The following is a 23,987-nucleotide window of genomic DNA, read 5'->3' on the forward strand; positions in this document are numbered from 1 at the left end:
AGATCCAGAGAGGTTCAATCTTACTCAAATAACAAATCTAGAGTCCAGCTTTCCTAACTCCTGATTTCATTGTCTTTCCCTTTAACCTAACCTGCTTCTCCTATCCCCAAATTCTAGAGGTGTCAAAGACAGAAATTATAGTTTTTACAGCTTAAAATAGTTGTTTTTATGCCATGACATTTTGGCCCAACTGGAATAATAGAAGAGTTCATGAAAAATATTATCTATAATGAGGAAAAATGTACATTTTAACAGTGTTTAGCAGTATTATACTTACTTTTTCAGAGTTTCTAAAATGTAATCCTTTCAAATTTACCATACCTATGAAATCTGAATTCTCTTACCTTGAACAACAACTTGGTTGCTGGGTACCAGTATCTGCTGTCCATCAGTGGTCTGTGCATACTGTAGAATGGTAGTACCCGGCTGAGTGGCGGCTGCATTGGTCATGGTTAAAGTTTGCAGGCCCTGTACCCCATCGGTACCATTGTTAGCCAGTTGTATTGCTCCTCCCTGGGTAATGGCAACTAAAACCCAATAGATTTTATTATTACAAGTTTAATTAATACTATACAGGGCTTTTACAATACACTAAATTCAAAGTAGAACCATATGCAAGACATAAACTTGGAGAAATTATAACAGCAAATAACACTGCCGAGAAGTATTTGGTACACTCAAATACCTTTCTGCTCAGGAAACTTCCATTCAGTTTCTATAATACAAATGTACTCTATGAACCAATTTATAATTTATTTTTTTTAATTATTTTTTATTTTTTAATTCATTTTAGAGAGGAGAGGGAGAGACAGAGGAGAGACAGAAGGGGGGGAGGAGCTGGAAGCATCAACTCCCATATGTGCCTTGACCAGGCAAGCCCAGGTTTCGAACCAGTGACCCCAGCATTTCCAAGTCAACGCTTTATCCACTGCGCCACCACAGGTCAGGCTGAACCAAATTATAATTTAAAATGATGTCTTTACCAGAAAGTATCAAATGAGAAAATATTAAATTATTTTGAAGCTATTTCAATACAGGAGTATCACTTCACGATCCACACCTCCTATCCTAACATTAACTACCTAATATTTTAACTATTTAATATTTGCTGTCCCACACTAAAATACATTTCTTGAGGGTAGGAAACATGGTTTTTCTTCTCTACTTTCATGTACTTAATAGCACAATGGGCATGTAATAGTGCCCAATAAATGGTTGTCTTAGAGCATAATTAATAAAGCAGTTTAGTAGTGCATTCTTTTCTGTAACTTGCTAGCAATGCACAAATTATAACAAAAGTCTACTTATGAAACAACTGAAATGTCCTATGGAACTTAGCACAGAGTCTCTCATGTCAGTTTAAAATTAGGGCTTAAGATCATCATTTAGGAAAAAAAAATACTTTACTGCTATTTCTAAGTTATATAGCCGAGCATTCTCATATAGGTTCTTTTGTTGATTCTTTACTGATTAACCACATTTGTCATTCATCTATTGCTCACAGATATAGATATTTCACTTTATAAAAAACCTGCATTCACCTTTACAGCAGTACATGGAAAAGGTTAATAAAAAGAAATAGATCATTACTTTATTTGGAAGAATCAATCCTTTACCAGCATTGAGATAGGTAGTTGGATCCTCCTCTAGACATTCTTGTTATTAGAGTTCAGGTTTTCCAAAAAGAGAGTAAAAATCTCAATATTACACATAAAACTGTATACTGGATTTTTTAACTGAATAAGTCTCAACATATCTGACTTAAGCACATTACTTTTTGTCTGGTAGAAGGGAATTAACTTGGGATCATTTGTCAGCTAGCTCTAATAACTAATATCCTAAGTCATCTGTACATGGGAAATTGAGTATCTACTGTTTAATCAAGAAATAATAACAGTTCATGGCTATGACCTGGTTTACAAATGATACCTGTGGAAATCAAGACACTGGCAAATATAATCCATTCACTTTAGCTAATCTATAAGTTTTACTTAGATAAAGTTAAAAAAGGAATATGTGAGAACTATTTTGAGATTAATATTGCAGGATAACTTGAAAGAAACAGAAAGTTAAGAGAATAAAACCACAATTTCTCATATAGAGTTAATAAGCCAATTCCATTGTATTTAACACATAACTTTCTTCTTGGCTACATACCAATGAACTCAAGGTGGGAAGAAAGAAGTAGAAAACTACATATCAGGAGACCTGGGGTCTAGGCCAAGTTCCATCACTAAACTGTTATTTGAACGTTATCTCTTCTGTAAAAATAAAAATATCTGGTTCTAGCCACTAAAGTACAACTGTAAAAAATCAAATGAGATAATGTATATGAAAGTACTCTGAAAACTAATGTCTGATCCTATCAAACATGTGTTTTCTTAGTGTATTTATACATTTGATTATTCCATAAGGATTTTAAATAGCTTTCAATAAAACTTAAATTCATTAAGACAAGAAAAGAAGTCAAATGACTGAACTGTATCTAAGTACAGTATATATAATAATTCTACCAGAAAATGTAGACAGAAAGAATATAATTATTGTTTTGTTATGTGAAAAAAACATGTGTTATTGTTTTGTTTAGTGAAAAAAAAAATTCAAGTTCAAAATGATACACACATGGTTTCTACCTAAAAATAGAATCTCTCAAACAAGACTTTATTATTGGAGACACTGAACCAAGTATGGATAAAACTAGTTACAGTGTTAATAAAAAAGTATAAGCAATATATGGAAGGAACCAGAATTGGTACAGCCACTGAGAAGGGCAACTGGGCAGAATATGCTCTGACTCAACGATTCTACTCTTCGGATGCTACACCGCTGAGACAGTACTTCACATAAGAGCATGTTCAAGTAGCATTGTTTGAAACAGTGGAAATGTCCTGAATGCTCATCAATATGCATATGGGGGAAATATTTAAATAAATGACCTATTTACACAGCGAAACACAATTTAGCTGTTAAAGACACAATACACATAACTGTGTATATAAACTGCCTATGAAATAAATAATGTAGGTCTCACTTGTATAAAAATACATAACATGTGTATATGAAAGTAGAATGAAAAAGAATAGAAGGACATACACACTTTTTTATTTATTTTTTTTGTATTTTTCTGAAGCTGGAAACGGGGAGAAACAGTCAGACAGACACCCGCACGCGCCCGACCGGGATCCACCTGGCACGCCCACCAGGGGCGACGCTCTGCCCACCAGGGGGCGATGCTCTGCCCCTCCGGGGCGTCGCTCTGCCGCGACCAGAGCCACTCTAGTGCCTGGGGCACAGGCCAAGGAGCCATCCCCAGCGCCCGGGCCATCTTTGCTCCAATGGAGCCTTGGCTGCAGGAGGGGAAGAGAGAGACAGAGAGGAAGGAGGGGAGGGGGGTGGAGAAGCAAATGGGCGCTTCTCCTGTGTGCCCTGGCCGGGAATCGAACTCAGGTCCCCCGCACGCCAGGCTGACACTCTACCGCTGAGCCAACTGGCCAGGGCGACATACATACTCTTAACACTGGGAAAGGCTGAAAAAGATTTTTCTTTTTCTTTTTTTTTTTTTCTTTTTTCTGAAGCTGGAAACGGGGGGAGACAGTCAGACAGACTCCCGCATGCGCCCGACCGGGATCCACCCGGCACGCCCACCATGGGGCCACGCTCTGCCCACCAGGGGGCGATGCTCTGCCCATCCTGGGCGTCGCCATGTTGCGACCAGAGCCACTCTAGCGCCTGAGGCAGAAGCCACAGAGCCATCCCCAGCGCCCGGGCCATCTTTGCTCCAATGGAGCCTTGGCTGCAGGAGGGGAAGAGAGAGACAGAGAGGAAAGCGCGGCGGAGGGGTGGAGAAGCAAATGGGCGCTTCTCCTGTGTGCCCTGGCCGGGAATCGAACCCGGGTCCTCCGAACACGCTAGGCCGACGCTCTACCGCTGAGCCAACCGGCCAGGGCCTGAAAAAGATTTTTACTTTTTGTTAATACCATGAACCTCTACCATTTGAATTGTCACAACTTCTTATCTGTTTTCTAAGTTAAGAAATATATAAATATTGTACATGTAAGTAGTCATTATATCAATTCTTAACGACAATCAAGAACATAATGTTAAATCAGCTCCATCAAGGCTATGTATGTATGTATGTATAAAGAATAAGAAATAAAGATAATAAAAAAAAAGATGATGAATAAGCTTTAAAAAAATCTCAAACTATTAACTTTTAAAACTAATAATTTCAGTTGCTGGTGGATAGCCAAAGTAAACATCTAGTTTTCTGACTTTGCTTCCCTCGCTGAGACTCTGAGACTCCCTTTCCTAGAGAGCAAGCTTTCTGTTCTAGTGAGGACTGCTGCACGAAGCGGCTCGCGGTCACTAACAGGACCACGCTCGGCCCCGCAGGCGTGGCTCAAGGAAATCAAAGTTATGTACCTATGTCTTAGAACACACTCTTGAATAACTCTAATTACTTGGGTAAAGATAAAAAAATACACACATACACGTAACAGAGTTAGTACTTATCTCTGCCAACAAAGAACTTAAGAAAAAGATAACTGAACTCAAACTTACAGAGTGAACAAGGAGGTTAGTCAAAAATGCCTTCCTTCTACTTACTATCAAAAATGTCAGCTCTGAGAGAGCTAAAAAGTTTGCTACTTGCAAATCTGTTGTTAATCCAGCTGGAATGCAAACAAAGTTTGAGTTACAACTGGAAAACCATTAACTTGGGAGCCAACTTACACAAATTTCCGACACAGGCTACCCGAGGGCATTAGAAAACTAATGCCACAAAGGAGTTTCAATGTGTACATTTAATTTGTCATTAAGGAAGGAGGGGGAGAAAAGATATAATGGGCAGTACTGAAGTTAATGAACAAATCAAAATGATGACATCAATATGTGAGCCCCCCCCCCAAATTGGGAAAAGTGAACAAAAAGTACCATTCACACAAAAGCTTTTAATCAAACAAAAGCAGAACTCAAAAAAAGTACTTTATAATAGATTTAGGTGAAAGATAAGAGATACTTAAGTGTTAGACACGGATATCACAGAAATGGAAATTTCGATAATTTTGCAAAGTAAATCTTTTCTTTTTGTGAGCCAAAAAGGACTTAATTCAACAATCCTTATGCTTTTGTTATCATAATTCACTACATGCCCTTACATATTAAAAGGAATAATAAATAAATGCGCTAGGAGACTGGCACCAAGCTCTCCATCCCCACCAGGAAACATTCAATACGATTTTGCAATGCAAGAAGGGAAGATGAAGTATTAAAATAGCTGACTAATGAGACCACTTTGGGCCTTAAACATAATCAAAGAATGATTATTTTCTTTATCTGAAAAAACTCATTCTCTATTAACATATGGGACTAAAATCCTCAGTTGTGGTTTCAAAAACATCAACGACCCTTCATGCATCAGCATAAAACAAAGGGCCATCTAAAGGGCTTACATACTTGAGGAATCCTAATTAAAACCCTGAGAGAACAAAATACCTCCTTATAGAACTTTACATACTGAAAAGTAAAGGAAATATAATAACATCAGTGAGACTGAGAAAAGAGTTGGCACTTCTGTGATTCCTTTAAGGAGAATGCAGACATCAGTTTTTCACCTCCCTTTCCAAAGCAGAAGTCTCAGTTACTCACTATACTGTCCACTGCTTGTTTGGTAAATCGGCGTTGGCACCGTTACAGTGGTGATGGCAGGTGCGGAAGTCTCCTCCTCAGACTTCTCTTCTTCGATCCTTGGCACTCCTGGTGCATCAGAAGATAAGTCATTCAAAATTTTCCTAGGAAAATAGAGAATTATATTAATTAAAATAAAAGTAACATTTACTAGCTAAATACAAATAACAGGAAAAATCAGAATATCTGTAGGAAGCCGTTTGTGTTTAGGACAGAAGTTTAAGGAATTCACAAGAACTAAAGAGGCTCAGGGAGCTGTATGTCAAAATGAAACCATACGAAGACCAGAATAAATACAGATGATTTTTTCTTTAACCTGAGTGTAAAGAAAGACTGTGAGTCAAAACCCTGGTGCAAATAAAGAAGAGATTAATAAAAATCTGACTACAGAAAAAAATCCTTTTGCGTGGCAAACACCAAAAATTAAGTCAAAAGATGATCAATAATGCTAGGAGAAATGTTCACATATTATATACATACAAAGGGCCAATATCCCTGATACATAAAGAATTCTAAAAAATTGATGGGGAGCCCTGGCCGGTTGGTTCAGTAGATAGAGCATCCGCCTGGCATATAGATGTCTGGGGACTGATTCCTAGTCAGGGCATACAAAAAAAGTGACCATCTGCCTCTCTCCCCTCCCTTTCCCCTTCCCCTTTTCTCCCACTTCCCTTCCCGCAGCCAGGGGCTCAATTGGTTCTAGCGATAGTCTGGGCACAGGATAGTTCATCAGTCGAAGCATGTCAGCCTCAGGCACTAAAAATAGCTCAGTTGATTTGAGCATCAGCCCCAGAAGGGAGTTGTGGGTAGATTCTGGTCCAGGTGCATGTAGGAGTCTGTCTCACTATCCACCCTTCTCTCACTTGAAAATAAAAAAATTGATGGGGAAAAATGACCAAACACCTGATTTTAATTTTATTTAATTGATTTTATAGAGAGAGGAAGGAAGAGAGAGAGAAAAAAACAGTGATCTGTGTACCACTTATTTATGCATTCACTGGCTGATTCTTATATGTGCCCTGACCAAGGATCAAACCTGCAAACTTGGCATATCAGGATGATATTTTAACCAACTGAGCTACCCAGCAAGGGGAAAACTGGATTTTTAATTCTCAAATTGGCAAAAAAAAAAAAAAAAAAAAATAACAATATATTCTGCTAGCAAAGCTGTGAGAAAACAGATACCCTCATAATTCATGGTAGTACTATTTTTAACAGCATATACTGCAAACAATCTATATTCTCACACATAGGAGAATGGTTGAATAAACTACGGTTCATCCCAATAATGCATACACATGGTACTTTTTGTCTAAGAAAAGAATGAAATAAGAAAAATATACATATAACGTTTAGCTGTTCAAGAAAAAATCAGGATAAACCAGAGTTTAATGAGATTAGTATCTATTGGGGGTATTAGGGAAGGAAGGAAGAAAGAATAGAATGATTGGGAGGGGCATTTCTGACTATATATATATATTTTTTTTTTTGCTACAATCCTAACTTTTAAATCTCGTTAATGTTTTATATAGTCAAAACAAAAAAAAATCAACAAGGATGAGGAAAATTCTAAAATTGGATTATAAACAAAAATAATTTAATGAATAACATAATTACAGAAGAGGAAAAAACCCTAACCCAAGTAATTTTTGACATCTTAAAATTTCCATCGCACCAGTTTAAATTAATAACTCAGCTTTAACAGTCTACCCAAACTCTGCCCCTTTACATTATTATTGTCACACACTCCATCTTCATACAGTGTGCTCATCAACAGATTTCTAATTCTTTTATGTATTTGCCTTTCAAATCATATAGGAAAAAATGTTACAAAGCAAAACTATAATAATCCTGGCTTTTATACTTACCTATATAATTATCTTTACTGGTATTGTATAAAATATTCTACTATTATCTCTTTAAATAATTTCCTTTTTCCCAATTTTCCCTCTGGAAATTCTATAAATGCTTCTATTGCAGCACCTCATTCTATACACCATCACTTTTCACCTGTTTTTCACATTTTCTACCTGTTTCTGCTCTTCATTCTCAGTTCCCTTTCAGTTAATTAGCAATGTTTTAAAAAATATTTATATTTCTCATTTCCTAGATTTCTTACTTATTCTTTTCCATATCTACTTGTTCTCATTTGGTAAACTCCTATTCTATTTGTGTTTTTTTTTTTAGGGAGAGATAGATGGAGAGAGGGACAGATAGGACAGACCAGCAGGAAAGGAGAGAAAGGAGAAACATTGATTCTTTGTCGTGGCACCTTAGTTGTTCATTGATTGCTTTCTGATACGTGCCTTGACCCAGGGGCTACAGCCAAGCTAGTGACCCCTTGCCTCAAGCTGGTGAGCTGGTGCTCAAGCTGTAGACCTCGGGATTTTGAACCTGGATCCTCTGTGTCCCAGGACGATGCTGTATCCACTGTACCACTGCCTGGTCAGGCAACTCCTATTCTTATTGTAAGGAAAATTTTCTCTTTTTTATTTCTTGCAAATGAGAGACCACTATCTTAAACAGCTCACACTTTGGGTATCACTACTCCAGAGCACTGTTTCTCAAATTTCAAAAAACCATACAAAAGCATACAAAAAACCACTTGAAAAGTATGTTACAACACAGATTGCTGAGTCCTGTTCCCAGAGTCTAATTCATTAGGTATGGGGAAGGGAACCAAGACCAAGAATTTCCATTTCTAATCAGATGTTGATGTATCAGTCTAGTCTGTGGACTACATTTTGAGTGGTACTGGTTTTTAGAGCAGAATTTTTCAAGCTGATGTCACAACTCATATATAAGCCATGAAAACAACTCAGTACAAAGCAACCAGCATAAAACAGTAACAGCTGAACATCACACATGGTAAGGGTTATTACTGCCTTGCGGATATTCTCCTTTAGATGCCTATATATAGGTGTTGGGCAGATAAAATATATTATGCTCACTTTGTTAAAGATGGCGCTGCCCACATGGAAGCCTGTCATCCAGGTGATATTAATGTGTGTTGGGGGTGGGCTGTGGGCAAGCAGGATCCTTGTAGCCTGGGGCTTGGTTTTAGGACTAAGCCTTTCCCACCCTTTTTGTTGTGGGGTGGTACAATCCAATTATGCCTCAGATAAGTGACTTTGTATCAGAGACTTCCTTATTTTGTATATTGGATTAAAGGTTTTGATTTCTCACTATAAAATGAGGGCAGAACAGGAGCTTGCTCTCGGTTCCTGAGATTATTAGCATTAGACAGGAGAGGGCAGAGAGGAGAGCAGAGAAAGGCCACGTGGAGGAGGCCTGGAGAAGCAGCCAAGATGGCGGAGTGCTGAGTGAGAAGCCAGTTTGTGCAGAGTTTGTGCAGGGAGAAGGAAGGAGATGGGGAACAGAGGTGACTAAGTCTGGTGAGCTAGAAACCTTTGATTCTAGGAAACTCGGATAAGTCAGTAGCTTTGTGAGCACTGAATGTGAGTGGGTTTCGGAGCCCAGTGTGTGTTTTACTTGCCCACTGGATGCAAGGTAGGATTAAAGATGATGGCCCAACAGTTTTTGGCTCTGTTGTTTCTTTACCGACTGTCTGAATCCAATGCGAACCTGTATGGGCTGGGCTGCTGTGATAGTGGCCTTGGATTCTGGCTTTATGATAGGTGTATATATATATGTTACCAGACAGGGGCCCTGGCCCTCTGGGTCTGCCAGGGCCAGCCGTTAGTGTGTGGGTTCTTGACTTCACGCAGGAAAAATTTCACAACATGAGTCCAGGTGATTTTTGAGAGGAAGCTTATTAAAGCTGGGGCAGTGAAACAAGGAAGGTCTAGACTAGAAGATGTAACAAGAGAGCCTAGGCGGGGCTGCCTTGGCTTTCTAGAAATCACAGAAGAAGGAAATGAGCCTGGTGGGAGGGAAGGCAGAGGAAAGGGGGCCTTGGAGACAGGTTCAGGGGGTGAACCTGGAATGAGCTGCCTCTGCCCATCGCTCCCCTGCTTGCAAATCTCGTGGGGATCCTTAAGAGTTTAGGAGACGCCGCCTGCGGGGGGAGAAGAGAGGAAGGAAAAGGCCCAGTTCGTGCTCTGAGAAGAAGAGTGCACTGGGTGCTGCTGGGGGGGTTTAAAGACTGAATTCAGGAGAGGGTGTCAGTAGTCTAGTCATTAGCTTTTCCAAGTGAGTCCTTTCAGGGTTGTTTGTGGTCTTCACTAACTGGTCAGCCCCAGGGCAGGGAGGTCATTACTCATTGCAGCTGGTCCTGGCTTCACCCACCTGGTTTTGCTGCTTTCCTGGGCCTGGAGCTAAAATACAATCTGAGGCCTAGATATTATCTCTAGGGAGGTAACCTCCTGTACCTGGTTGTCCATTTCTCGTCCACAATTTGTCTATTTCCCCATTTTACTTGCCAAGGAATTTTCCTAGCTTCTTACTATCCTGCCTCATATAAACTCACATATTATATTATATGCCTGTATAGTTATTATGAATACATGTAATTACATATACATAAAAATATATGTAAATGCATATAAATGAATATGTGTTATAGTATATATGTATATAGAGAACTATAAAGATACTCTTATTATGGACTGTAGTTTAGAAAAGTTTAAAAGCCAGCCTGGCCTGTGGTGGCAGAGTGGATAAGGCGTCAACCTGCAATGCTGAGGCCGCCAGTTCAAAACCCCAGGCAATACGAGAAGCAACTATTACAATAAGTTGAAGCACCCCCTCCCCATTCTCTCTTAAAACAATAAATAAAATCTTAAAAAAAAAAAGTTTTAAAAGCCACTACTGTAGACCCAGAACTACATCTATTTCTCTTTTGTACGAAGCCAGTGATCACTTAGTCTTTTCCTTCCAGTTTCTCAAATTGTTGCTCCAGACCATACTGGTCATTCTCCCCTTGGACATACAGTTCCCCTTCTCTTAAAACTAGACTCCCGATGTGGTCTGAGCAGCGGGATTACAGTTGACCCTTGGACAATGAGAGGACTAGGGGTGCTAACTGCCTGTGTAGTCAAAAATTTGCTCTAAGTACAGCCAGCTCTCCGCATACACAGATTCCCAACTGTCAGCTGACCCTTGAACAATATAGGTTTGAACTGCGTGGTCCACTAGGAAAAATCTGCACTTTTTTTTTTTTTGATCAGTGCAGTTCAGACTCATGTTGTTCAAGGGTCAGCTGTAATTCCCTCCCTTAATCTAGACCAGGGGTCGGGAACCATTTTGGCTGAGAGAGCCATGAACGCCACATATTTTAAAATGTAATTCCATGAGAGCCATACAACGACTCATGTACATTATGCATTATCCAATAAAAATTTGTTGTTGTCCTGGAGGACAGCTGTGATAGGCTCCAGCCACCAGCAACCATGAACATGAGTGGTAGGAAATGAATGGATTGTAATACATGAGAATGTTTTATATTTTTAACATTATTATTATTTTTTTACTAAAGATTTGTCTGCGAGCCAGATGCAGCCATCAAAGGAGCCACATCTGGCTCGAGAGCCATAGGTTCCCGACCCCTGATCTAGACACTGTTTTGTTTTGTTTTTTTACCAATGTAGTCTTAGAGTGCATTGGCTTTTTTTGGCAACCATATCATCAATGATAATTAAAGAACATATTATCTCTTTAAAATGAATTAATTAAGAATCCTGTATTCTGAGTAACTGATTTTATTTTAAACTCAAGTTCATAAATTTTACAATTATCACCAACATTTCATCCTATTTGTTTTGGTATTTTCCCTTGGGTGCTATGATCTTTCAAATACTTCTCCCATCCATTAGGATACTTATCCCTAAGGTTCTGTCATTTGCAAGTTTGAAAAGCATGGGTTCTGTTTTTCAGCTAAATTCATGGTAAAAATAACATGCCAGGTGAGACTAAGAGAGAGCTCTTCAAGAACTTCCTCTGGGTATCAATTAATCACTATAAACCTGGGTTGTTTCAGTAAAAATGCATTTTGTATTATCAATTAATTGATCCCCACTAGCATATCCTAAGGACTATGTTAGAGATCGTGTTATAATCAACAGAGGCTAGGTTTCAAGAATTCATCAAGTTAGCCTGAATAGGCGGTGGCACAGTGGATAGAAAATCAGCCTGGGATGCTGAGGACCCAGGTTCAAAACCCTGAAACCACCGCCTGAGCGTGGGATCATAGGCATGACGCCATAGTCGCTGGCTTGAGCCCAAAGGTCACTGACTTGAAGTCCAAGGTTGGTAGCTTGAGCAAGGGCGTCACTGGCTCAGCTGGAGTCCCCTGGTCAAGGCACATATGAAAATCAATGAACAACTAAGGTGCTGCAACAAAGAAGTAATGCTTCTCATCTCTCTCCCTTCCTGTCTGCCTCTCTCTCTCACTAAGAAAAGAATTCATAAATTTAAAACAAAATAATGATACCCCACTGTGGAGGTTTGACTGTAAGGAAAAATACCATTATCTTTCAAGAAAGTAGCCCTTTCTCTACATATATGTAGTCTTTGGCATCTTCTATTTTATTATTAAAGTATTATTATTTAAATAACCTTTGCTGGGATATAGGCCAATTAAGGCAAATAAAACTTTTGTTCAACATAAAGCCCATATTTTATAAGGTTTACAGCTAAAATCTGCCAGAATTTATATTCAGAGAAGCTATGTAGCTTCTTTCTTTCTTTTTTTCTAAAAATTTATTTTTTTATTTTTTAAGTGAGAGTAGGGAATATAGAGAGACAGACTCCTGCATGCACCCCAACCAGGATCCACCTGGCAACCCCTGTCTGGAGTCAATTCTCTGCTCGTCTGGGGCTATGCTTGCAACCGAGCTATTTTTAGCACCGAGGCAGAGGCTCTACAGAGCCATCCTCAGCGCCCAGGGCCTATGTGCTCAAATCAATTGAGCCATGACTGCAGGAGGGAAAAAGAGAAAGAGAAAGAGAGAGAGAGAGAGAGAGAAAGAAAGAAAGAGACAGAGACAGAGAAGGGAGGGGGAGTGCGGAGAAGCAAATGGTTGCTTCTACTGTGTGCCTGGGACATCCATGTGCCAAGCTGATACTCTACTGCTGAACCAACCAGCCCGGGCCGGCTTATTTCTTTCTTTCTTTCTTTTTTTTAATTTTTATTTATTTATTTATACATTTTTAAAGAGGAGAGGGGGAGAGAGAGAGAGAGAGAGAGAGAGAGAGAGAAGGGGTGGAGGAGCTGGAAGCATCAACTACCATATGTGCCTTGACCAGGCAAGCCCAGGGTTTCGAACCGGCGACCTCAGCATTTCTAGGTCGACGCTTTATCCACTGCGCCACTACAGGTCTGGCTTATTTCTTAATATCTGATTGGACTTGCTTCAGAATCAAATGTTACATACTAACAGAAAATATACTTCAAAGTTAAAATCTAAAACTAGCTATATTTTAAAACTATAAATATAAATGCATATAACACATACTGTATTTCCCCATGTATAAGACACTTTATTTATTTATTTATTTATTTATTTAAAAATCTGGGGTCTAAAAACTGGTTACGTCTTATACAGTGGTTGTAGATTTTTCATTTAAGAAGTGTGACATTTCAAATGCCATAGATGGAACTGAGGACAAGGCAATATATGAAGACAGTGATTCGTCATCAGGGATGAGGACAAGCTAATTGATGGGAGTTTTGACAGTAATGAGGAGAGGTAGAAATTTTATGATGAATAAAACTTGAGTTCCATAACTTTACATAATACATTTTTTTCAAATTATGGGCCTCAAAATTAAGGTGCGACTTATACATAGGAGTCTTATACACGGGGGAATATGGGACTTGGTAACATAAAATTTCTTGAGACCTCAAAATCAGCAAAGATAACCTTGAAACAATTATTAAATTACCAAACGGTTATCTGCTTAGTACCAGGCTACAGACATGGTTTGCAAACGTGTGCTAAGTAGATGAACTGGACAGTCTCAGAACTGACACGTAACTAGAAAACACTATATAACTGTATCCAGTGTATTTCAAACTTTTAAACAGCAAAGCAACAGACAGCATAATCTATAAAAACAGAAGCAGAAAAAACCATCAGTGGTTATCCAGGACTGTTCAGAATAAGAAGTGTTCTTTTTCTGTATGATGAGCTTCCACTTATTCTGAGAAGTAACTCAATATGAAGAATAGTAAGCTACATGGTCCTGAGCTGAACAGCTAATTGGTTTTCTGACATCTCTGTTTTTAAGTTCTTTTAACTATTAAATTCCATACCTGTAGGAAGGTCTCCTTGAAAGAATCTCTCTTCGTTTTTGGGAATCAGTTACACTATCCACTGATTCCTGTGAATCTTCACTTTCTGCAATAGTTGAAATCTGAAAATAAAGAAAACTTTATCTTGATAATCAAATTTCGTTCCCATTAAATTTTTATGAATTTTAAAAGTCAAATACAAAAGGACATACATAAATCTTATACATACTTCAGATTTTTAAAAAATCCATTTTTATGAGAGACAAGCACACTATAATCACTAGCTTCTCCCCTTTTATTCTATAGAAGTCAGAGGACCTAAAACATTTGTCAAAACCACACTTTTGTGATATTCAAATTTAGCTTAATCTCTTCCAGGACTTCATGTAATCAGTCCTGAATTCATCAATATTACCTGACAGTTGTTTTCTTCTAGTTGTTAGAATAAGACTACCATAAATAAAATAAGATTTCAGACATGAAGGAAAGAAGAAATGACTAAAGTTTTAGTCATAAGTCTATATAGTGACTATACCAATATTTTCCTTTAACTACTGTGTAAAGACTTTTGTGAACATATTTACAAATGTACAAATTAGAGTGGTAATACCACACCATGTTCCAGATGGTTGTTTCTAGCAAGTTAGAAAAAAACTCTCTGCTACATACAGACATATTTCAAAGTTGGCAGTCTACAATTTTAACTAAACAAACACACATTTATTAAATTATAAGGTCTACCAGAAAGTTCTGTCCGTTTTTGGAATAAAACAAAATACAACTTTTTCTTACTGTCAATAAACTTTATTAAATAATATAATTGCCATTATTATTGATTTCTTGCCAGCGTGAGGGCAATTTGTATATCCCATTTTTGAAAAATGTTTTATCTTTTGATGTGAAAAATTGAACCAGTGCTTGTTTGATATCTTCTTCATTTTTGAATTTTTTGCCCTTCAAAAAATTTTGTAAGGACAAAAACAAGTGATAGTTGGAGGGTGCTAAATCCAGGGAATATGGTGGATGCGACAGACATGCTTCTGTAGATTTCTTCCTTGTTGAAATTCGTAAAAATTACAGTGGCGTAATGAACTTTATTAGTAGCCATGGGTACACTATCGCTTCACACATAAGACTAATGTGAATCAACTTTGTTTTAGTTAATCTGCTACGTCAGTATGTATACATTAACTGATAAAAATAGAGACACATGCGCCAAATAAACATGTGCTTACATGTCGAAACTTGTGATAGAAACGGACAGAACTTTCCGGTAGACCTTATACTTAATCACTTATTAATACAGTAACATTAGGTCCTGGATAAGTACAATTATTATATCCGTTTTATAGTTAAAAGATCTGAGGCACAAAGAAGTTAAGTAACTCACCCGAGCCACAAAGCTAGGAAGTAGTAGAATCACTGTCAATACTTGGCATCTCAGATTTAGACACCCTAACAGGCATCAAAATCCTACTGGTTCCAATCTGAAACCAGTTTTATGAGAAGCAACAACCCAAGGGTGTTTTCAGACCATTTTTAGACTGGAAACTCATTCACCCAGGCAAGCATGTCTGTCAAATTTATACTGCCAAGTTTCCCTAGTCTGCTCTGTAGGAACCTCCTTCTCTTTCCTGAACACGGTGTGCATGATGTTGTCAAAATGAGAATTAGATTTAACCAAGGCAAAAGGGTCTATGTGAGTTAGCTCCAGGTCAAAGTTTATGGCAATGGCGATAAGAACAAACATATTGCCCTGGCTGGTTGGCTCAGCGGTAGAGCGTTGGTCTGGCATGTGAAAGTCCCAGGTTCGATTCTCAACCAGGGCACACAAGAGAAGTGCCCATCTGCTTATCCACCCTTCCCCCTCTCCTTTCTCTCTCTCTTCCCTTCCTGCAGTCAAGGCTTCACTGGAGCAAAGTTAGTCCCAACGCTGAGGATGGCTCCATGGCCTAGCCCAGGGGTCCCCAAACTGCGGCCCCCTGTGGCCATTTATCCAGCCCCCGCCGCACTTCCGGAAGGGGAACCTCTTTATTGGTGGTCAGTGAGAGGAGCATAGTTCCCATTGAAATACTAGTCAATTGTTGATTTAAATTTATTGTTCTTTATTTTAAATATTGTATTTGTTCCCGTTTTGCTTTTTAATTTAAAATAAGATATGTGCAGTGTGCATAGGGATTTGTTCATAATTTTTTTATAGTCCGGCCCTCCAATGGTCTGAGGGACAGTGAACTGGCCCTCTGTATAAAAAGTTTGGGGACCCCTGGCCTAGCCTAAGGTGCTAGAATGGCTCCGGTTGCAACAGAGCGATGCCCCAGATGGGCAGAGCATTGCCCCCTAGTGGGCATGACAAGTGGATCCTGGTCGGGCACATGTGGAGTCTGTATCTCTGCCTCCCTACTTCTCACTTCAGAAAAATACAAAAAAAAAAAGAAAAAAATACTCAGAGGAACTTGAAATCCGAAAGGTACTATGTATGTGATGGGCACTCATATTGACAGGGCTTTGTGATCTATACTGCTCAAAAAAATTAGGGGGTATTTTATCGCTTCATACTAATTTTGAAATACCCCTAATTTTTGTGAGCAGTATACATGCATTTTAAAATGAAATTAGCTAAATCTAATAATACTTCAAAAAATATACTTACAATAAAGTAATGTGACTTATCCAAACACTTTAAATTATAAGTATAATCATTTGGTTTGGTTTAGCAAGCAAGAGAGACAGAGACAGAGACAGGAAGGGAGAGAGATGAGAAGCATCAACTCATAGTTGCATCATCTTAGTTATTCATTGAGTGCTTTCTTATATGTGCCTTGGCCAGGGGACTCCAGCCAAGCCAAACCCCCTGCTTGAGCCAGGGATCTTGGGTTTCAAGCCATTGACCATGGGATTATGTGGATGATCCCACCTCCAAGCCAGCATCCCTATGCTCAAGCTGGTGAGCCTGCGCTCAAGCAGGTGGCTTCAGGGCTCCAAAGCTGGGACCTTAGGATCCCAGGTCGAAGCTCTATCCACTGCACCACCAACAGTCAAGCCTAAAGTATAAGTATAGTCTTAAAGACCTAAAAATTAACAGGAACATTTAAGGAATCCAGAAATGACAGATAAATATATGGGCAAGGCTGAACTTACTCTGTGATTCTTTGCCAGGTAACAATGCTATAGTTACTGCCAAAGGAGCACACAGAACAGTTTCTTACTAATATGTAGCTGCTGTACCTAGCCCACTCAGTATAGTTTGCACAAACTTTCTCACAGAGGTAGAGCACATGAGGAGCTGTGAAAAGGCCTTAAGAGAAGGTCAGAATTTCAAGGACTAACAAGACTGTCCTCATAGTGAACAGCACTGTGTGTGCAAAGTGTCTACTTTTATTAATACTTCTCAGAACCTTAGCTCCTCTGTCCTTTCTGCCATGTTTGACCCCTTCCTTACAACCTTCTTTTAAGAATAGAGTGACTTGAGCACACTCGCCCAAGTTGAAAGACATGAAAACAACTTCAAAACATGCTACATAAAACACCCATATGACAGTTTCAAAATGAAGTTAATGTTGCTTTTTTATATATAGCCTTTGATTTTTATTTTATTTTTTTACAGAGAGAATGAAAGAGAGAGAGAAGCAGGACGCATCAACTCATGTAGTTGCTTCCTGTATGTGCCTTGACAAGGCAAGCCCAGGGTTTCGAACTGGCGACCTCAGCATTCCAGGTCAACACTTCATCCACTGCGCCACCACAGGTCAGGCAGCCTTTAATTTTTTTCAAATCCAGATCTACTGCTCTTGGTATAAAAAAAAACAAAAACCCTCCCCTGACCTGAAAGATTTTTGTCAATTCAGACAAAAGGAATTAACTTACTATATAGTAATTACTTTGAACTATGAAGCAAATTCCTATGGATTATCTACCCCAAATCAAAAACCAAACAAACAAAAAAGCTCAAACTCAAAAACATACAGTGGACCCACATTTCTGAGACCAATAAAATCATGTCAAAAATCCTTTTTATAAATAAAAATTATATAATTATAATCTAATATATTTAATAGGCTATTAAAAATAACTATATGAAAAACTACATCCCAATTTTAAGTATCATCGACTACCATCCCATTCCAATGATACACTCACTTCCTCTGGGCCTCGCCTTCCGTCACCTCCTATAAACCGCTTCCTGTGCTTCTTTAGTAACTCTAACCTTGGCCACTTATAAGTCAAGACATTTTCAAAAAGCCAAACTACCTCTTGTAGATATAAAGTTTTAGATCTGTACTTTTCAACTTTCTTTTCCTTTGTTAAAACCCGTACCTTCTGTTTATATGGAGGGGGAAACTTCCTATTTTGATATTTGAAATCTCAAAATAAAATAAGAGCGAAAAATCAAAGCAATGGTTATATTAGATGCTTATTCAAACTATATGCAGTACCCTGGAAATTTATTCTTCCTGGGGAGAGTTCATACTCGTGGTGTAGGTACAGTATTTTACTCAATGGAACAAGAAGTTTAATAAAAGTCTAGAACAATGACTTTCAAATTCTTTTGATCCAAAGAACTCCTTTATAAATAAGAAAAATTTACATAAGCATATATTTATTCATAACTTATTTTGTTATTAAATAATTTTTAGACATTAATTATAAATATTAAAATATATCTGTAAACCTTTAAAAGATAAATCATTTATTGTTTTTATAATATTGAATGATTTGCTTTAAAAGGCTTCATAAAAATCATTTAACAGTTTATAACAGTGACTCAAAAACTGATTCTAAGCTTGGAGTTTAAAAATGTAATTTAAAATCGGCTATTGTTGAAAAAAGAGAACTCATGAAATGTATCTATAAAATAAGTGCATTATTGGCCAGGCTTACTTAATAAAACAATCATTCTTCTTTTTCATGTACCAGTTATACAAACTTTTGATGGAATTTATCTAGTATATTTTCATTTCCCTGGTTCCCAGTTACCATATGCTAATAAAAAGTATTATGGTTTCATATTTTAACAAGTAAGTTCGACAACTATTAAAACTCTGCAAAACTTTTAAATAGTTTAGAAAATTTTATTTCCAGGTGTTTGAAAGTACATAATTTGAGTTTTTAGGTGCCAAATTTACATTGTTTACAGTTTAAAAAAAGTAGTAACTCTCTCATACATTAAGAGCCATTTTCCTCCCAGAAAGGAGAGTTGTAAGGGATTTTCTTTCCAATAATATATTAGGTAACACACCTCTTGCAAGTCCTTGCTTGCCATCATTAGAAACAACAGAAATATTGGAACACTTGTCTTCTGTAAAAAACAAGCAAGGAATTCATCCTTTCATTTGATAACTCTTAAATATTTTGCTACATGATAACCACTGAACCTCTGTGTTGCACAAGAGATTTTCATCATTGCTTCCATTATATTACAAAGCACTGTAAAGATGCTATAAAAAATTCCATCTCCAACCACTGTCCCTTGCTCACTCTAGTTGAGTCACATCTTCTTGCTATTTCTTGATATGTGAAGCATACTCTCACTTCTGAGCCTCTGAACTTATTTTTATTATTTGTACTGCCTTCTGCTTACCATGTTCCCTGACCACCCAACATGAAACAGAACACCCTTCTCTCCAAATCATTCTCCATCACTTTCCCCTGCTTTATCAGCTTCCCAGCACTTATCCTCACCTGACATATTTTATTTTTCATTGTTTCTCTTCGCTCAAATGTGATCTTCATGAGAATAGGGAAGTATTATTTGTTCACTGCTGTCTTTCAAAGCACCTAGAACAGTGACTGGCACATAGCATGTGATCAATAAAAATTCGTTGAAGGAATGAATGTAAAAATTTAAGGTAACATAATCTATAAATCCTCTGACATGTTTAAACTGCACTAAATGAAAAATGCATCCAAAACTAACAAATGAAAAGTGAGGATGCCACTGTTAACTTCTATTCATTCACATCACTTCCGTTACGCTGGGGGATTCTTACATAATCTGTAAGATTTGACTCATACATAAAATAAGGATCAAGTTAGGGCATCAATATCAAGTCATAAATATAATATTCATACAGCTTAGTTTCTAATATTCTTAGATTAAAAAATATAAACAGAAGTCCTAATATCTTATTCTCACATCTGAGAAATGTACCTTGTATATTTTGGAAATGTTCTTCTAGAATAGTAATATTTTCCCATCTACAAGTTTGAGGTGCATTTCTCTCCTTGTTTGATGTAAAAACGACTTCCTAGTTATTAATACGAATCACTGTCAACTAGGTAAAGTGACCATTAAAATTTTATAGATTCTCCATGGTTTAGATGCTTAAAATAAAAATATACTATACTATGTCTCTCTTGTAGAATTCACGCTTTCAATTATGGGTATGGCTCACCTTAATGAAAAGATGTGTGCTTGAACAAATGGACTCTTTTTAACAGATAATGTACATATAGTCCCCAGTTCCAATTTATTATCATTATTGTCACAAACAAAAGATTTAAATTAATAATAGAGTAAACAAATATCACCTATTATAACCTAAAATTGTATAATCTTAACAAAATTTGTGGGCATAATTTTGGTAATTTTTCACTGTTCTTTACAGAAAGACTTCCGAATATAAGTGAAAAAGTCAAGATTAATGTGAGATTTGGAATCTATTCCCGTCCTCTAACTAGCAGTTTCTTTCCACTATTATCAAGAGAGAGATGAGTAGGGAAGTAATAATGGCACAGGATGGAGAATGTAAGGGAGCGTTCAATGAAATAAAACTGAGGCAAAGGATAAGAAACTAGCCACTGTGATCCACAGAAGTATCAAATTCTTCGCTCTTTACCCGGACAACACTGACCTGGTAACAAATTCTATTCCAGGTATCTTTCAGTATGGAAATTCATACAGTTGAATGATTTCACAGGAAAACATTATTTTTTCCCCCACTCAGTGTTCAAGCAAGTTAAAAAGCACAAGGACAGAATGAAGTGGGGGGTGGAGGGGCAGGTAATAGCAGTTCAATACCAAACAGTATAATAGGGCTGGCAAAATCTAACCTGTCCTGACCTTTCCATGTCAACAGAATGCTTCCAGGACAAAGGAGGCACTTCTCTCCTCTGTACATACCCAGCAGGCTGGCTACCATGCCCAAGGAAAAGACTCCAGCTCACCCAAAAGACAATGAGGATGGTGAGGAGGAGTCAAAGCTCCAACTTAAAATAAATGGCTAAAGAAAAATAAGTGACTGTTTAGTTTGGACTTTTTTCTTTTCTTTTTTAATGGGAAGGGGGTGGGAAATGAGGACTAGAAAACAGTACAACAAAGGAGTTAAACTTGCTTAACTAGTTTCAGAGGTTAGAACTGGGACCATCAGGTAAAATTTTAGAAAGGCTTATCCTGGTTCATCCCTGGGAACAGTATTTTAGCAATTACCCTAATTACAAATTGGTTACCTCAGGAGATCATATGACCTCCCTGACCTTCCTTCCTCTGCAAGTGTTCAGTAATGTTACACTACCATTTGGAGGAAGTGGGAAAAGATATATAGGGAAATTAACAGACTAAGGGCTAGCTGGTAAGTAGCAAGTTTGGCCTAAACCTAGAAGATCTTTAAGATTTTTATTCAAACTTGAATTACATGTTTACAGAGAATGACAAAGCCATAAAGAATAATTTCTCACCTTCCTTTCTACAATAGTTCTCTCCAAATCTAGGACCTAGGACTCACCTGAGTTCCGGAGAAAAGTCTTTTTAAGTCCTTACAGGAAGACTGTGAAGCAAAAAATATGAAATGGGAGGCTGGGGTTATGGCCTACTTGAATGAAAGTTCAAGTTTTTTTTTCTTCTTCAATAAGTTCAATGCAAAGATGTATACTGTTCTAGGTTTTCCCTACAATTAGTCACCTTCAGAGTCTATGTGCTTTAATTCCTTTGGCTCCAACCCAAAGGAACGATCTCTCCAAAGAATGAGATCCCTGACTCGTAAGGTGCACTTTCTGAATATATCATTATTTCAAAGTTATATGCTGTAACTTAGAACCCTAAATGTAGCTGGTATTACAAATGCTTGATATAATCTATAAATTCAAGTAATACCTTAGGTAAGGTTATTAATCTTTGACAAGGGTTTATTTTTTTCAGTAGCATGTTTAGAAAATAATTACAGAGGTATTAATTTATATCTCAATTTTCCTTAATTGAGGTACATCAGCCTTACAGTCTCTCCCAAACATTTTTACTTTATCCCACATAGTTAATGATTTCCCCCAATTAATCCTTTTTCTTCTTCTACAGCTTAAGAAAAAGTCTTTTTCCTATATATCGGTTCTTGGGTATATATGTTCCTATACATAAGGTGACTATATACAGATGCAGCATATTCCTTTATTGTAAAGTAAAATAAACTCTGAACTAGATTATGCCCCTATTTTCATAACTAGTGAAAGAAGAGAGATATGACTATAAACCACAGTTATAAAAGTAGATGCAGAACTTTTTATACACATACCTGAACTGTCTGGACTTGTGGAGACTGAATAACTGATGGCTGGGCCGCCTGAATAACTCCATGGACTTGAACTGTCTGCCCATTGGGCAGCTGTACTAATGTTACGGTGGGAGCAGATGATGTTGCGTGAGCTGCTGGCATAGATACCTATTGTGTTGAACATGGAAAAAAATTACCATCACAGATACCTTCATGAGAGTACTCATGTTCAATATAAAGCAAGTTTTTAGCAGCAACAAGATGACCTTTTTGCTAGCTAATATTTCATTGGTGTGAAACTAATAATATTTAATATTCTTAAAAAAAAGACTACAAATGCCTCCCTCACTCCCACTTTCCAACTCCTCCCAAATTGACAAAAAACAAAATACTATTTTAATGTAATATTAAAACATGTAACAGATGTCAACTAAATACTACTTTATTTGCATGGTGCTTTTACATTTTCCCACCTGCTTTCATACCCAATCTCTCATTTTGTTCTTCAAAGATATCAAGGCTGGATAATCAGGATTATTTCCACTTTAGAAACAGAAATACCAAGTGCTCAAAGAGATTAATTTACTGAAGGTCAAGTAATATGTTAGACTTAAAGAAACAAAAAAGTATTCTTAATATCATGTGTTAAATAAGCCATGTTCTAAAATATTATTGTTCTCAAGCTTCGGCAAATTTAGCTACCAAGTCTAGAACAAACATACATTTTATAATATACAACATAGGTTTGTATTTTTATTTTAAACTAATTACAAGTATGCCTTTCATTAATGAGAAAGTACTCATAGGTATTAAAATCTGAAAACCTCTAACTCCCCAAACAAATCACTAACTGGTAACAATTGATATTTTAAGAATTTATTTTCTTCTTATAGGAATAAAGGAGTAGAGTTTAGAAAATATAAGCCATTTTTTCCCTTGAGGCACAAAGAAGGCAATTTTAATGAGTCAGTATCCGGGCACAAAGGGCTCTTCTGCCAGAGACGTCTGTCAGATGGTACTTCCGGTTCCTTTGCTTGCACACCTCTGGGAGTACTAGGGATTTTATCTGGTAAACAGTTACTGGGAACCTATAAGCCAGGAACAGTGCTAGAACTGAAACTACAAAAATGAGAAAGACATAGATCTCTCTCTTTAAAGAAATTATTGGGGTATGTGTGTGAAGAAATGGGGAAAAGAACACAAGTAAATATAATTAGTGAAGTAATGAGGGTTCCAAAGATAAAAATGACCACACAGAAAGTTTTCCTATCCCACCTAAGAGAGGAGGCTACCAAGGAAGAAGGTGAATTCGAAACAAAGAAACCAAGTCAGGCATGTTGTTATAAGCATAGAATCCAGGCAGAGAGGCTAGCACTCTCTGAAAGCAAGGAGAATCAGGATGGTCAGGCAAGAGCAGAGAGGGAGAAGCAGTCAGCCTACTGGATCACATGAGTGTTTTAGTCTCTGAGGTTGGAAGTGGAACAAGATAAAAGAAGACACAGCAGGTGGCGGCTAGATGTGCTAGTCATGAAAAGTCTTGTATGTCATAGTAAAGAACCTGTACTTGATCCTGAGGAAAGTGGGACAGGCACTGAAGGGTTTTGAACTCCTGAATATCATGGTGAAGT

At 37.6% G+C, this 23,987-nt stretch overlaps 1 protein-coding gene across 5 annotated transcripts in view; it reads right to left on the reverse strand.

Moving 5' to 3' along the window:
• Positions 1 to 23,987, reverse strand: part of CREB1 (cAMP responsive element binding protein 1) — a 72,681-nt gene that overhangs the window by 21,263 nt on the left and 27,431 nt on the right. For 2 of the 5 annotated variants that reach the window (XR_010725686.1, XM_066233401.1), the window contains exons 3-7: positions 22,381 to 22,527; positions 21,601 to 21,642; positions 13,901 to 14,001; positions 5,647 to 5,789; positions 345 to 527 (exon numbers count right to left, since the gene is read on the reverse strand). Coding sequence is in view for 4 of the 5 variants with exons in the window: in XM_066233401.1 (XP_066089498.1) it covers positions 345 to 527; positions 5,647 to 5,789; positions 13,901 to 14,001; positions 21,601 to 21,642; positions 22,381 to 22,527 (616 nt within the window). In the remaining variant the exon portion in view is untranslated. Of the gene's footprint in view, positions 1 to 344; positions 528 to 5,646; positions 5,790 to 13,900; positions 14,002 to 19,558; positions 19,667 to 21,600; positions 21,643 to 22,380; positions 22,528 to 23,987 lie in introns of those variants that run through there. The other 3 variants (XM_066233403.1, XM_066233404.1, XM_066233402.1) reach the window with 3 other exon arrangements.

The sequence above is a fragment of the Saccopteryx bilineata genome, chromosome 5, assembly GCF_036850765.1.
Source record: "Saccopteryx bilineata isolate mSacBil1 chromosome 5, mSacBil1_pri_phased_curated, whole genome shotgun sequence".
NCBI lineage: Eukaryota > Metazoa > Chordata > Mammalia > Chiroptera > Emballonuridae > Saccopteryx > Saccopteryx bilineata.